The 16,745-nt window shown below is 43.3% G+C and overlaps 1 protein-coding gene across 3 annotated transcripts in view; it reads right to left on the bottom strand.

Annotated features, from left to right (window-relative positions):
* CEP295 (centrosomal protein 295) overlaps positions 1–16,745 on the bottom strand; it is a 510,218-nt gene that overhangs the window by 417,408 nt on the left and 76,065 nt on the right. For all 3 annotated transcript variants that reach the window (XM_085621392.1, XM_085621393.1, XM_085621394.1), the window contains exons 12-14: positions 12,058–12,198; positions 10,659–10,842; positions 6,879–7,049 (exon numbers count right to left, since the gene is read on the bottom strand). In XM_085621392.1, the coding sequence (XP_085477518.1) occupies positions 6,879–7,049; positions 10,659–10,842; positions 12,058–12,198 (496 nt within the window). The remainder of the gene's footprint in view (positions 1–6,878; positions 7,050–10,658; positions 10,843–12,057; positions 12,199–16,745) is intronic.

Here is a 16,745-nt window from a genome sequence, read left to right as displayed (position 1 = left end):
TGGTGTTGGGTCTGGTGGTGTTGAAGGCAGGAGTCCATTACTGTAGATAGCCGGCTCTGTATATACTATACCAAAGTGAGGTATAGTGGGCACAGAGTCCAGTGGAACCCCAAAGGTAGGCAGAGGTAAAAGTAGATAGCACCTTACTCCCTATTTGTGTAAGTGTAAGTGAGTAGTAAGGCTTTATCAGAGGGTAGTGTTAAGTATTTGTTGTACACACTCAATCAGCAAATGATGACGGACACTCAAAGATTGAACTCAGACCAATTTTGTTTGTATACAAAATATTTTTAGTTATTTTATTTTCTAGAACCAAGCAAGCCTGGCACAGGTAAGCAATAAATACTTTACAGTAGTAATGCAGTTTGTAAACAGTGAATTGCAATTGTATATGTACTTTAATTTGATTACAGTAGAGCTACTAGTAATGCAATGCTTTTGATTTACTGTACATATACTTTGTATTGGCTTTTTAGTAGAGTGTCAAGTAGATTACTTTACAGATTACTTTTCTTACACAGTGCAGTATACCTGGATATAGCACTGGGACATTTCCTGTAAATAGGTAAGTAAAAGCATTTTTGTTATTTAGCTACAGTGTTAAAGGGTTTCCTAGATTTTTCCAACTCCAGACTTAGAGACTTTTCACAGAAAAACAGTCAATGTTATTCTATGGAGGAACATAGGGTTCTCGGTTCAAAGGTAAGTATTTGGTTGTGGGAGTTGGTATTCTGGGGGTAGACTCAGGGGTCCCCCAGGGTCAAAGATGCACTCTTGTTATACCCACAGCGGCATTAGGGCAGCCAGGTGCAGAGTACTGAGGCCCAATGTTATCCAAAGGGGGATAGGGGCCACCGGTTGGTGGCTACTTATGGGAAGGCCACACGTTATGAAAGCAAATCTCCTGGAATTAAGCTCTGGGCAAATGGGGGTTCAAGCCAGCACAAAAGGTGCACCCTCAGCGGCACTGAGGCGCACAGGTGCAGAGTGCGGTTTTGGCGTCAGGCACCGTGTAGCTTTAAATGGGGAGTCTCCGGTTTGCAAACACACTGCAGGCTCGGGGACGTAAGTCTCCGCGGTGCGACCATCACTTGGAGAGGTAAGTTGGGATGCTGGGGGTTAGTTAGACACACTTGGTTGGGCCACCCCCGACGGGTGCCTTTTAGAGCCGGATCTTCTTACCAGCTCCTGGTCGTGGTTGGCGGACCTTCCGGTTTGAGGCTGCAGATGTCGGCTGGAGGCCTGAGGCAGGTCAGGGGTAACGGGTTCTCGGGTCAGGATCGCCGGGATACCTGCTTGTGGTGTTGGGCCACTCGAACTTGGGCCGTGGGCGTCGGGTGAAGAGTGGTGCAGACTTTGCCGGACCTGGAGTCTGTTGGTCTACAAATCCGGTGTTCACAGGAGACCGAGTCTTTTCTTTTGAAAGCAGGGCAGGTCCTCGGGATTATTGAGGCTGATGGCTGCAGGACACACCGGAGTTTCGCTTCTGCAGGTTCGAGGTGGGGACAGGCCAGTGGGGCTGGAGCCAAGTCAGTGGGCGTCGTCCTCTTCTTAACTTTGGCACGGCTGTTCGGTCTTTCTTTTCTTGTAGGTTCTTGCCTGAGGAAGCAAGGTTCTAGGGTGCCCCTAAATACTAGATTTAGGGGGGTTACTGGTAGGTAAAAGGTTGGTACCAATGAGTCCCTTCCCTGGGGTGGGTACACCCCCTATTAGGTCACACTCCAGTGGGCATATGCCTCATCCTGGTTGGCTAGGTCCTACCATCTGCAAGATGGCGGGGACTGAGAGTTGTGCTTCACCTCGCCTCCCCCACCTGAGAGGTGGAGTTGGCAAAGCTGGGCACACATCACTTCCTCACTTGGTTTTACCGCCAGTTCTCCCGCCCAAAGTGGGGGTCAGAACCGTTGGGGACCAGTTGCTGAAGGCAACTAAAGGCCTGGGGAAGATCACAAAGGAGGCAAGCCTTTGAAGCACCCCCTTGGTGGACCCTGCCCATCCTAGGGGGAGGAGGCTTGGCACCTCGTCCCAGGATGTGCATCGTTTCAGGCCCCCTTGAGCAGCAAGCTCTCAATCCAGGGGTCCAGAAACATGTCTGGTGGTGGCAGCTCTAAGATGCCCTCAGTGTGCATTTTTCATTAAATCCCACACTGGCATCAGTGTGGGTTTAATGTGCTGAGACGTTTTATACCAGACTTCTCAGTTTTCAGTGCCATCATTATGGTACTGTGGGGTTCATAATGACAAACTCCCAGCACCATATACTCTTAATGGCAGCACTGTACTTACAATGTCTAAGAATTGACTTGGGGGTAAAGGGCTCATGCACCTGTACCCTCACCAATGGTATGGTGCACCCAGCTAGAGGGGTGGCTGAGCTATTCCAGGGCAGTGGGTGTGCCATCTTGACTCTCCACTTTGTTCTGCATCAAAACACGCAGCCTGCAAAGGCAGTGTGTGAGTGTAACGGTACAGGACCTCTAAGGGTGGCACAATAAGTGCTGCAGCCCTTAGAGGCCTTCTCTGGTCACAGTGCCCTGGGTACCGGTGGTACATTTACCAGAAACCGGCCCCAGGATGCTGGTTTCCGGTCCAGGGAAGACATGGCTTGGCAGTTCGGGCTGGACTGTTGTCATTGAGGCACAGGGTCAGACTGATTTGCATAGGGCCATGTCTGAACTGGGGTGGCGGAGTGAGCTAAAGAATGATGATGGATTAAACCCAGATCAGTTGACTGGGGGTGACTGCTTGCAATGTTTAACACTCCGTCCATCATCCCTTTTGGTTTTACACGGGATGTGTGATTTTTTTCCTCAAGGAGTAAACAATGTTTGATGATAGATTTAGTAAAGGCTGACTTGTCTTTAGCCCATATAGATCTCCATACCAGCAGTGGCCGCACAGCAGTCAAATCTGCTAGGTATGTCAGATCCACCTCCTGATGTATTAGCTCAGTAGATGCTGAAGGCGGCCGGCTTAAAAGTCGTTTTAAAAAGGCATTTTCTTCTTGTTGCAGAGCCTGGCAGCGGTGACCCCTGCTCCATACAAGTCTGTTGCGATACATCTCGCCTTACATATTGTTAACATTTCCTTTACATGGTGGTTACCTAATTTAGATGCAAATCTAAAAAACCCACATGCATTCTTAGTCATCTTAGAACAGACATTAGAAAGTTCCAGATTCCATTTCCCATTACCCGAATAAGTTACCCATAAATAACAGAATGAATTAACAGTTTGTACTGGTAAACGTTTTTGTTTTGTTAATTAGCAGTTTCTGTTCAGCTAGAAACTTGCTAAATGTATCCATGAGTCATTGTAGGCCAATAGGGGTCCTAGAACGTAGTACCGCATCATCTGCGTATAATAAAATAGGTATGGGATTACCAAATATTTGTGGCGCAGCTACCTTCTAAACTGCAGCACTTTATAAACCTCGTTAATGAATAACGAAAAAAGTTGTGGGGCAAGGACACAACCTTGGCGGATGCCACGTTTTACGTCTTTGGTGTGCACTCGCCCCGTTGTCTGTATCTCATTTTGCAGGATAACATTTCATAGAACCTTGCAAGAAAATGAATAATGTCTTTGGGTGCACCAAGATTAAGTAGAGAAGGCCACAAAATTGTATGATCAACTAAGTCAAAGGCACTACTAAGATCTGCAAAACATAGTCTTCCTTCTTTTGCACATGTATATTTACCTATTAGCAGTTGTACGTTAATGCATTGTTCTATAGTAACCTAATCCTTTACTAAAACCATATTGTGCTGGAGAAAGAATATCATTGTCGTTTACCCATTCCTCCAGTCCCATTAATAAAACTTTACTCATCACTTTTATGGATGAGTCTAAAAGTGGTACGGGCGGTAATTTTTAGCTTCTGACTTATCACCTTTTCTTATAGATGGGGTTAATAACGGACTGGCCCCATGAAGGGGGTATAAACTCTGTCACTGCTAAATTAAAAACTCTTGTAAGAATTGGCCCCCATGGATCAACCATCTTTGTATACAGCTACTGGGACCCCGACTGGGCCCAGGGCTTTACCTTCCCTATTTCCCTTCAATCCTTCCTGCACTTCTTCCACTGTAGTATTTAGTGGTATAACCTGCCTCTTGCTCTGTATAGGGTTTTGTACCATGCATGTCTCAGGTCCTGGTGGATTAAAAATACCCCTAAAATGTATTACCCATGCCATGTGACGTGGGATAACAATTCTTGGAGTGAATCATTCTTTAAAAATGGCATATTTACTGTTTCCCAGCATAACTTGTTTATTTGCAATGTTTGCTGCCTAAGAAAGTTGATCCCATGCTAACTCCTGCAACTCCCTTTTCCTCACTTCAAGGACAATTTTATAGTTATGTCTTACGTTTCTGATTAATTCACTGTCTCTTGTCTTACAGTGTAGGGCTTGTTTCAGTTGCTTTAATGCCTTGGTGCAAGTGTGGTTAAACCACACATTCCTCTTCCTCCATCCCTCCTTAGTGGGGGTCGTTAGGATCCCATCAATAATAATATTCATTTTGACAAAGTTAGCAATCGTCTCATTCACTCAATCACCTCCTCTTTGAGACAATAAGTAATCTCTTTATTGCATTTTAGAACGATGTCATAAGACTTTTTGGGGTTTCAAACCCTTCCATTTAATACGGTCCCATTGGATCTATGGGGATCAATGTTGGTCACATTGCTTTGGTGCATTAGCCTTTCTACGCCCCAAAATTGAAAAGACATGATGATGCAATTATAATCACTCAGTGATAGTTGTTAGACCCACGGGGTATCACACATGTGAGTAATACTAGATGAAACTAATGATCAATAATCGATGCAGCATTCCTACCAATAAAGGATGATGTTGACTCACCATCAGTATTACACACACACTGCAGTAATTCAAGATGATATAAGGCAATCATAGTGTTTAGAACATCCCATATCCATACTGTGGAAAATGTATACAATCGTCCCCTTTGTCATTCTTAATACCACAAACTTGGGTAGCGGCCAAAGGACATATTTGGGTGTTAAAATCTCCAACCCAAATGAGTACCATATTATTACTAATTGAGCCTAGAAATGTATCAAGCCATTTATCCGATTCAGTTACAATGTTTCTCCTGGTGGTATCAAACACATTGTTATAGTAACTGACCACAACCACATCCCCCCCCTTCATTATAATACAACCTTATAACCTGTCAGTGTACTCCAATTGGGACTACTTTTTTGACACATATTGGTTGTTTATTGGAGATAAGGATGAGCAGCCCCCCTTTCGCTCTTCCAGCGGGAGATGGTACAGCCTGTAGCCAATATTAAGAGAACCCTTCTATATGTATAGGATCAGGGCACCAGGTTTCTTGCAGACAGATCACAACAAGCCCATGAATGAAATCTTGCCAACCTAACGAATCCCGTTTATTCATAAATCCAGCAATATTCCAAGTTGCTAATTTGTAACAATTTCCTATACTAGTCCCTAGGATATCAACAGAGGTCTCCAGATTACTTTCAGTATCCCTGCCTGTATCATTTATATCAGCAGGAAAACTTCCAGCACTTGTGATATCAACTGGGGGCATGTCAGGGGAAACAATTACAACCAGGGCAGTGGGTTGTAGGCATGGCACACACGGATTGGTGCCATGTTGACTCTTCACTTTGTTTTGCACCAAAACACGCAGCCTGCAAAGAGGGGTTAAATAAATAAAGTTACAGGGCCTCTAAGGGTGGCACAATAAGTGCTGCAGCCCTTAGAGGTCTTCCCTGGTCACAGTGCCCTGGGTATCTGTGGTACCATTTACCAGGGCCTGACCTGTGGCCAGAGATGCCAATTGGGAAGGGACCCAGGGCATATCAAGTCAAAAGTGTGTTAGTAGTCTGGCAAAAAGTAGGGGGGTTACTGTAACAGAAACCCAGCTTCTCACAGTCATATGTTGCATCCTGCTTTACGGGCTCGGTAGGCCTGCCAGAGGGGTGACTTACATACATGTCCAGGGGAAGTGGTGGCATTGCAATTGCTTCCAATGGCCAAGTCGGGGTACCAGTGCACAACTGCTTTACCAGTCTGCAGTGGTGACTATGGGACTAATTTACTTGGGGGACCTCCAGGGTGGCACAATCAGTGCTGCAAGTCCCTAGGTACCCCTTAACGTACATGCCCTGGATACCCAGATACTATTTACTAGGGATTTATAGGTCAGTTAGCAATTTTCAATTGGATATAGCCAATTCAACATACTCTTTTAGGGTCAGGGCACTAGCACAAAGATCTGGTTAGCAGGCCTCAGTGCATTCTGAGTCAAAAAATCAGCATCAGTCGAAAAACTTGGGATGGCCATACAAAAAGTCATTTCCTTACAACCATTTTGAACTTAATTGTGTTGAATACATACCTTTTCTGAAGATTCTCACAACAGTTATGACAAGAAGACTTGCTCATCCTGGCAACAACTAAAGTGAGCATGGATGCTTGCCGTTCTCAAACTGAAAATCAGACTAACTGGACACTGACCTCAGGTATGGTACTTGACAGAACTGTGCAGTCCCTCCAAGGCCGTGGATCCTTGGAAGGCGACAAGAAGATAATAAAGACAGTGGTTTAAAATGTTGACTATGGGACTGCACACGCCTAACATAAGGCTAGAGGTCAAATAATGCAATGCTAAAGAAAGATCACTGAAGTCCCTGAGTGACTTCATTGTATCAAATGTAACTTTCATGTCTAAGCACAATATGTAAGTAAGAAATGGGTGTGCGAAAAGTATAGATATTTTTTGGATGATATAACCAGTGTTACAACTGTGTACATAAAACAGGTCAAAAGCTCTTCATTTCAAGCCTTGTATGATCATCTAGTGGGAATATATCACCTGTAGGTTTGCTGGTATGTTCGATTTGGGAACTGACTTGATCATCTGTTGGCTGAGTTGGACACATCTGGTCTGGATCCATGGAGAGATCCAACTCCTCATCTTCATTCCCTATTGATGGAGCGGGCAAAGGGTCTGCTTCCAGTTTTAAAATCAGGTCTCCTTTCACCTCTGGAATAGCACAAAAATAATGTGGATGCGTAATAATATATGGCACAAAGGAATGTCTGCTTTCAAACAGGGGACAAGGTTTTCATATAGATGCAATCACTTGCGTAAGAAGGCAAATTAACATTTTTAGAATACTAACCTGCAAAATTGTATTTTCTTCGGACCTCAGGTTATAGGAATCGTGAAAAACTCAAGATTGATGTTCATATGGTAGGCCCTATAGAACAAGGTCCTTCCAACTAATCACAAATGTATTTTGTTATTCTGTGCATATAAGACACTTTCAGATGAAAGGCAGCAGATATTAGATGAAGTAGATGTGTATTATGAGAGGGTCTGATGCAAAACCAGTTGCAACCCTAAATTTTATTGAGAAATATTATTAACGCCAATCTGGTGTTCGTTGCGGTTGACTTCACTCGTGAGTGCATCCTGGTAATGTAAAATTGGTTGGATCTGGAATTCTTTCTATTAGTGTATTCTTTGTATTCCTGGGTAACGTCAAGTTGTTGACCATTTGTTGCCATGTTCCTCCTGGGATGAATTCGGACATATGCCCTCGAAACCCCTCAGTGTACACAGGAACCTCAGATTCTTATTTCTCTTTGGAGAACCTCTTGTAGTTTTGGCTTCCTCTTGTTCTGTCTGTTGGTGTTCCTTCCCTTTCTGCAAATACATGTTCTATTTAGGGGAGGCAGGCAGGAAAATCCCAAAAATTCTTTAAGCTGGAAACTACTCCTAGAGGTAAGTAACTATTTTGTTTGCAGCCTAGATCTTTGGTGGAATCACATGCTGTGCATTGATTTATCAGCTGTATTTGCCTCCCTGGGAGGCTGGTTTGGAATGAGTTTGTATTTGCAAACGGGTGTCTGAATAAGTTATGTCTCACCTGTATCTCTTTGTTAGTTTAGATGTCCACACAGTAATGCTTAAGTGAAGGTGTGCAAGGAAGACTATGTTGCCACCATGGAGATGTTGTTTATAAACATATTAGCAATGAAATTGAGAGTTGTACCCTTTTTCCTTGTGGAGTGTGCTCTTAATTTCCCTTCAAGGTTGATTCCTCCTGTCTCGTAACGTTTCTGGATTGTTTGGACTATCATTCTTGCAACAGTCCCTTATAGAGACAGGCGAACCATTGGACTCCAGGGCAAACAAGATGAAGGAATATGCTACTTACCAGTATGCATCTGTTCTTGGCATGTAGAGCTGCAGAGCCACACACTAAGGATAAGATCGCCATCTGGTGTTGGGCTCGGATGATTGCAGGTTGTTGTTGTCTTCGGAAGAAGTCTTTGGTCACGAGATAGGTGACTCCTCCTCTGGACAACAGTGCGCATGGGCATCCACTCCATCCACAGATTGTTTTTTTCCGCCATTGGGTTCGGATGAACTTTTTTCCGCTCCAGCAGAAAACTTCTAGCAATCACAACAACTCTCAAAAATTTATAACTAGACGTCGAAATCCCATCGGACCGGATCCAGACGCGGCTGATTGAAAGGGCACCCTTTAAAAAATGCCCCCAATGTGGAGCAAAGTTTCCTCATAGTGATCACCACGAGGTCTGTAATTTGTGCCTCTCACCAGACCACAACAAATCCAGCTGTCCAGTCTGCGCCGCATTCCGTTCGAACAAAACTATCCGGGACCGAAGAGCTCGACGCCATATCATGGCCAAACCGGTTCCGGAACCAGAAGACATCTTTGCACAGGACGTCCCTGACGACGACTCCGAAGACCTCCAGATCGTGTCCGAGGCCGACGATTCTGATCCGGGGCAGCCTGTGAGTACCAGCTCCCCTACCCCAACCCCACCAAAAAAGACATTGGTCAAGACTCTGCCAGCTGGGCCCAGTCGCGATCCAAAATCATCTTCAGAAGCCCCGCCCCCGGGCCCGGCTCCGAAGAAAACGAAGCCTGCAGGTGGCTCGGGTTCGAGCAAACCTCATATTATTGTGCCTACAATACCTTCGGCACCGAAGCAGGCTCCGAGGCCGAAATCTCCATCGGCTCCGAAACGTCACTCGGCACCGACGTCTCCACCGGCACCGAAAGGCTCGTCGGCACCGAAAGGTTCTTCGGCACCGAAAAATCCACCGGAACCGAAAAGTTCTTCGGCACCAAAAACATCCTCGGTGCCAAAAAGAGTCCACAAAGAACCTGCCGATCTCACGAAATCCATCTCGGAACCAAAAAAGTCGGCGCCAAAGCCACCTTCAGACACTGGGGAACTTTTTCGGCCACATCCAACGCAAAAACGGATTTACATAAATCCTAAAACCGGACATGTCACAGCGGTGCCGTACAAGAAAAGGAAGCTGGACACAACACCTCCTCCAGCTCCTCCAAAGAAGGACTGTGCCACTTCACCCATACGTCCTTCCTCCCCTACATTACCTCCTACCCCATCCCCCCCACCCCCACCGCCTTCACCTCTACCATCTCCTTCTCACACACCACCTCCACAGGATGATGATGATTTAGGGGGAGGGGGAGACCCGGATTTCTTTAATGATCCCACTGATCCTATTATAGAAATTGTGGGTTAGTTCTCATTACCATCCTGCCTCTGAATTTTCAGGTAAGGTTCTTATGTTGAGAGTGTTTGGAGTGCACTCACCCTTCCTAAAGACCTGCTTGACCTGGTTGACCCAGTCTTGACCCTGTTGCTCATGAGAACAGTCCAGCCAGAACTGCCAAGCCAGGTCTTCCCTGGACCAGAAACAAGCATCCTGGGACCGGTTTCAGCGTTCAGTTCATCATCTCCATGTGCTTGCTTTGTTTGCCCCAAGTTGGCAGGGTATGCCCAGACGTGGGTCCCTTGCTCACTTTGCCACTGGATTCAAGCTAGCCTGATGAGGGGTGTTACCCCGAACTGGTCCCAGGATGTTTGTTTCCGGTCCAGGGAAGACCTGGCTTGGGGCAGTCCAGGCTGGACTGTTCCCATGAGGAACAGGGTCAAGACTGATTTGATTATGGCTGGGTCTGAAGTGGGGTGGCGAAGTGAGCTAAAGAGCAATGATGTATTCAACTCAGAACTGTGACTGCGGGTGAGTGTCTGGAAAATTTCAGCGCTCCGGCCATCATCTCCTTGTGTTTGCTTTATTATTTCTGACTTCATGTTCCCCTTATCCTTCATCCCTAATAGAATGTTTTGGACAGCAGAGAATTCTCTCTCACTTTAAATTGTAAGGTAATGGCAGAAGACTAATTTTATCTATATTTGTATTGGCATAAAAATGGAAGAAATCTTGATGGGACAAGAAAGTGGGGAGAAGTTCAACAATGTTGCACTAATTTTATACTATGAGTGGTATGGATTATGGCAATAAAAATAATAAATAGATGAAAATAAATAGATGAGAGGTCTTTATTCTTCTCGCACTCATTTGGTGCTGGGCACTAAATTTTGGTAAAGTGTCATGATGACGGAATAACAGAAGATTCTGAATGCAAACAATTGTACAGAGTAAGTAATATAGGAAAAACAGCAATAAACAAACAAAAGGTTATAACTGTAACAGGCATGAGGAGACTTCAAACAACTGGTTAACAAAACATTACGCAGAAACATTGTGCACATCACCAAAACCTTTCATGACACTTACTTCTCTCTCTTGTGTACAGGTCTTCAAAGGCAAACTCCAGCTCCCTCTGGAAGTCCTCTCTAATTTCAATACGTTTGTAAGCAGGTACAAATAGCTGTGGAGGCATCTGTGCCACAGTCTGTCTTCTGCGGCAGAGGTCATCCTGCTGCATCTGCTCCAGCTCCTTCAACAGTTGTTCACGGTCCTAAAGTTTGAAGATGGTCAAATAAACACAGCCTTCCCGATAAAAGGGTACAACAGCAAACACCATGATAAAAATGTCATCAAGAACTTGCAGTCTGATTTATCGATTGGTGGTGCAGGTGACCATAGTTTGGCAGCAGCGGAGACGACTATGTCTCCACCTTGGTCAAACTTCTCATTTGGCCTGACAGTGTCAGGGCCCACAAAGAAATGGCTATATGTCCGCCCACCCAAATTGGATGGGCAGATATATAGCCGTTTACTGCCCATCACTGCCAGGAACACCATAGCAGTAAGGGCGCAGCAAAATGCCCGGGTTTTTGTTTTTAAAAACACATAGGTATGTCAATTAAATGCTGGTTTTTTAAGTCAATGACATTTAAAAAATGAATTAAAAAGGGAAGATGACAAAGAAAACAAAAGCTTGTCAGTTTGAGGGACATGTACTGATCCAGGATATTACAGCAAAAGGAACAGAGATTTGACTCTTAGCAGTCAACCTTTTGCCACCTTTTCTAAACCATGCTGTTGAGGTTTACAAACTTTCTGCTGAACCTCTATAATGTCTGTAGGAATCCAATCTGCTCATTTAATATGAACAGAATGACTATGCAGCTATGTACGGTTATGGGCCAATCACAAGCTGAAGAGTAATGGCAAAGTGAAGTCTCAAGACAGAAAATCATAGGTACCATGCAGTATTAACCCACTATTACAATGCAATACCTAGTTCATAAACCAGTAATGGGGAATAACATGCACTATGTGGAAGGAGCACCAGTCTCAGCTTGTTTTCACCTTTACCAGGTCCTGTGTCTAGGTGTTTTACTGCACCAATAATCCTGGATAGGGTAAAATCTACAAACCTGCAGTCCCATTTTGAAGCTTGAACTATTGATTAAGCCTGAACGGCTTTACAATTTCACCTGTGATTGGTTCCATAGTGTGCTGTAAAAGTGTATGACTCTTCAAAAAGGATATTTAGGGGGGCTCTAGTTTGATAAAGATTATAAACTACAGACCTACTTCGCAAACTACAATGTAAGAAAGCCCTGAAATATATGTGGTTAAATTCATTTTGAAGAGACAAGGACACAAAGTATGGTCACTATATATCACATACATATGCAAGCCACTCACCCAATTTCCCCGAAAGGAGTAGCCAGACTTATTCTTTTTTCCATGTTTGTTCCTATTAGGAACTTATTCAACATACCTGTGTCAAATGAACCATCTTCAGGGCATGATATCCTCGAAGCTGGGCCTTTTCATGCTGCTCTCTCCTCTCCCGCTCATCTTCATTCTGCAGGTCCTCCAAGCGCTTGCCTTCCTCTTCTGCAAGTAAGCGTGCATCTGGCTAGAATCCAGAAAAAAAAAAATAATCACTTAAGCTTACGAAATGAACTTTAGGCAAAATGTAGCTTAGTGTGTATAAATTATAATGAATATATATATATATATTCACTGAAAAAACCATAGGTTTCACACACGTTATAGTTAGCTGGACATTTCCCTCGTAAAAAACCATTGGAATTCCCCCATTATAGTTAGTTCAGCTAACTATAACTCGCGCGCCCGCAATCCACTGCTGATGACGTCACTTATTACATCACTCATGACATGGTCAGTGACATCACTGATGACATCTAAAATGAGATCACTGATGACATCACTGATGTCATCATCCATTGAGTATCTGTTTCTTAACAATTTTAATATGTTTAATATATATAGGGAAAGGCCTGTTGAAGAATGAGTGGGTATACAAGTGTGTAAATGGATGAGTTTCTTTGGTGCGTAACTGACTCTATAAGTGAGTCATTAAATGTATCTTACTGCAGACTAGTGACTAATCTGTGTGAATGTCTGTATGTTTCTGTCTGTTGGTGTATAAGTGGCTGCATGGTTTTGTGAATAGCTATATGAGTGTCTATATGGGTTATCGATTGGGTGTCTGAGTATCATGTATGGGTGCCTGAGTGTTAGTGTGGGTAGGCTGTGTGTGACTCTGTGCATAGATGTGTGAGTGGGTGATTCTATGGGTGCATGGTTTTAAGAGTGCAACGGTGATGGACTGTATGGTTGGGGGTGTGTGTGTGTGTGTGTATGGGTTAGTTAGGGATTGAATGTATATCTCAGTGGTACATTTGTGACTAACTACATATGTGAAAGGCAGTATATATGCGTGTAAGAGTATATAAGTGGGTAGATGTGAGAGTGTGTGATTGTGAGAGTGACTGTATGGATGAGTGTGTGCTTGTATCAATGATTCTAATAGAGCATAAGAATGTGATACTATTTTTATGAGTAACTGAACTTCAGTGTGTATAACCGCATAGGTGAGTAAATGGGAGTGTAATTATTTGCATGACTGAGTAGGTGTGAGAGTACCTTTATGGATCATTGGTAGTGTATGAGTGTCTATATAGGTGTATACATTACTATGATATTTTTTTATTGAATGACTAAGTATGAGTGACTTTACTGCTGACTGTGTGGAGGTGTATGAAGACCTAAAAGTTAATAAGTGGATATGCAGTTATTGTTATTACAGTATGTATGGGTTTGAGAATGGAACTCATAAATATTGAGTCGGTATATCAAAGGTTATATTAGGGTGAGAGAAGATGTGTTAATTTATCACATGGATGAACTCATCAGTGATGTTATTTTAGATGTCATCAGTGATGTCATGAGTGATGTCACTGACCATGTCATGAGTGATGTAATATGTGACGTCATCAGCAGTGGATTGCGGGCGTGCGAGTTATAGTTAGCTGAACTAACTATAACGGGGGAATTTCAATGGTTTTTTACGAGGGAAATGTCCAGCTAACTATAACATTTGTGAAACCTATGGTTTCTTCATTGAAAATATATATATATATATATATATATATATTCACTTAAAAAACCATAGGTTTCACACATGTTATAGTTAGCTGGACATTTCACTCATAAAAAACCAATGAAATTCCCCCGTTATAGTTACTGCAGGCAACTATAACTCACGCGACCGCAATCCCATCTGATGACGTCAGATATTACATCACTGTATTTAGACACTTATTTACCCATGTCTTCTTCCATTAATCTTTAGCTATACATATATTACAAATATTTATTTTTCTGAAAGACACATATGTCATCAGTGATGTAATATCTGATGTCATCAGCAGAGGATTGCAGTCGCGTGAGTTATAGTTGCCTGCAGTAACTATAACGGGGGAATTTCATTGGTTTTTTATGAGTGAAATGTCCAGCTAACTATAACATGTGTGAAACCTATGGTTTAAGTGAATTTGCAAGGTTTTTTAAATGCTAATTCCTAACTATAACGTGTGTGAAACCTATGGTTTTTTCAGTGAATTTGTACGGTTTTTTAAATGCTAATTTATTGATGTATTATTTTTTTTATATATTTATTTGACAATAAACTACGTATTAAAAATTATTATTTTTTTTTTTTTTTGGTTTTCACCCTGCGAATTATTTTTTTTTTGTAAATTTTTTTATATTTTTTTTGTGTTTTTCAGGGTGCGCGCACTGTGCGCGCACCCCCGCGATTTTTAAAAAAAAATGTTTTGCCTTAGGGGTCCTTCAGGGACCCCCTGACAAAGGCTAGGGGGTCAGGAACTCTCTACCCTGCCCCCTTTTCACGTTCGCCACCTTCCTTTTTCACTCTCGCACTGAAAACAAACAAAATGGCGGCCGACACTTCCTGATTTCGACCGATTCGAACGTTGACTAACATGTAACCACCAATCAGAATTACGCTCGCGCACGTTAGGGTGCTCGCACGGTGCTCGCACGGTGCGCGCACCCTGCGCGCATATAGATATATATATGCTTTTAAATGCTATTTTCTCCGGAAATACTGAACAGATTTACACCAGACATGCAAAAGGCACTTCCTTGACCTTATGGCTACCTCTCTGCCAAATTTCAAGTAATTCTGTTCAGCCGTTCGGGCTGTAGCTGTGTCTAAAGGTCCTATGGAAAAATGCATGGGAAAAACGCGTTTTGGGACCCCCCTTTTATCTCAGCCCCCGCTTGACGAATCCCCCCGAGACTTTCAGGGTAGGAGCGGAGCGTAGCGCCCCACCTATTTTGAAAAATTCGCGAGGATTCGTCGACCGGCGCCAAAGTTATTCAAAATAGAATGTTGCGGATTTCCTATGGAAACGTGGTCCTAACTATAACTACCTACTGGCGACCGCCAGTAGGTAATATATATATATATATATATATATATATTTTCACTGAAAAAACCATAGGTTTCAGACATGTTATAGTTAGCGGAAATTTTACTGATAAAAAACCAATGAAATTCCTCCGTTATAGTTAGTGCAGGCAACTATAACTCACGCGACCGCAATCTTCTGCTGATGCTAATACTGTATTTAGACACTTATTTGCCCATGCCTTCTTCCATAAATTTTTAGCTATACATATATTACAAATATTTTTTTTTCATAAAGACACATATGTCATCAGCAGAAGATTGCGGTCGCGTGAGTTATAGTTGCCTGCACTAACTATAACGGAGGAATTTCATTGGTTTTTTATCAGTAAAATTTCCGCTAACTATAACATGTCTGAAACCTATGGTTTTTTCAGTGAATTTGCAAGGTTTTTTAAATGCTAATTCCTAACTATAACGTGTGTGAAACCTATGGTTTTTTCAGTGAATTTGTACGGTTTTTTAAATGCGAAGTTACTTTACGCCATTCGTGGCGTGTACGCCCACTTAACGCAGTTCGTTCCGTGCGCGCACGGTGCGCTTTGCGCACCGTGCGCGCACAGTGAGCACGCGGTGCGCTTCGCGCACCGCGCGCCCACTTTACGCAGTTAGTGCCGTACGTGCCCACGTTACGCACCGTGCGCACATGGAGGACATATTATGCGCTTCCTTGTGATAGGTAATCTGTTAAATGTAATTTGTAAGTGATGACAATAATATGCCATGCACAGAGTGTTTTTTTTTTTTTATTAAAATTTTTAGCGTAAGCGCACCGTACGCGTACGGTAAGCGTAATCGGCGAAATTTTCAAAAAATTAAAATTTACCGTTTTTGGCCTTGGGGGATCTTTGAGGACTCAACTAACATGGCTATGTGCATGGGCGCTGTCTAAACAGCCCCTTTATATGTTTTATGCCTTTGTTTACAGCCCCCCCCCCTCAGAGTGCGAGAGAGAAAATGGCGGCCGCCGCTTCCTGGTTTCGACCGATTCAAATGTTTACTTAGATGTAACAGCCAATCAGAATCGCGCTCGCGCACGCCACCGTACGCGTACGGTAAGCTTACGGTAAGCGTACCGTAAGCTGGCTCAGATGTATATATTGATTTAAAGGCTATTTTCTCAGAATCTACTGAACAGATTTACACCAAACCTACAAAAGGCACTTCCTTGACCTGAGGACTACCTCTCTGCCAAATTTCTAGTAATTCTGTTCAGCCGTTCGGGCTGTAGCCCTGTCTAAAGGTCCTATGGAAAAATGCATGGGAAAAACGCGTTTTGGGACCCCCCTTTTATCTCAGCCCCCGCTTGACGAATCCCCCCGAGACTTTCAGGGTAGGAGCGGAGCGTAGCGCCCCACCTATTTTGAGAAATTCGCGAGGATTCGTCGACCGGCGCCAAAGTTATTCAAAATAGAATGTTGCGGATTTCCTATGGAAACAGGGTCCTAACTATAACTACCTACTGGCGACCGCCAGTAGGTGTGTTATATATATATATATTCACTGAAAAAACCATAGGTTTCACACACGTTATAGTTAGGAATTAGCATTTAAAAAACCTTGCAAATTCACTGAAAAAACCATAGGTTTCACACATGTTATAGTTAGCGGAAATTTTACTGATAAAAAACCAATGAAATTCCCCCGTTATAGTTAGTGCA

The sequence above is a fragment of the Triturus cristatus genome, chromosome 8, assembly GCF_964204655.1.
Source record: "Triturus cristatus chromosome 8, aTriCri1.1, whole genome shotgun sequence".
In the NCBI taxonomy this organism is placed as follows: domain Eukaryota; kingdom Metazoa; phylum Chordata; class Amphibia; order Caudata; family Salamandridae; genus Triturus; species Triturus cristatus.
The sequence above is the reverse complement of the archived record's forward strand: the minus strand, read 5'-3'. Positions and strand labels throughout refer to the sequence as shown.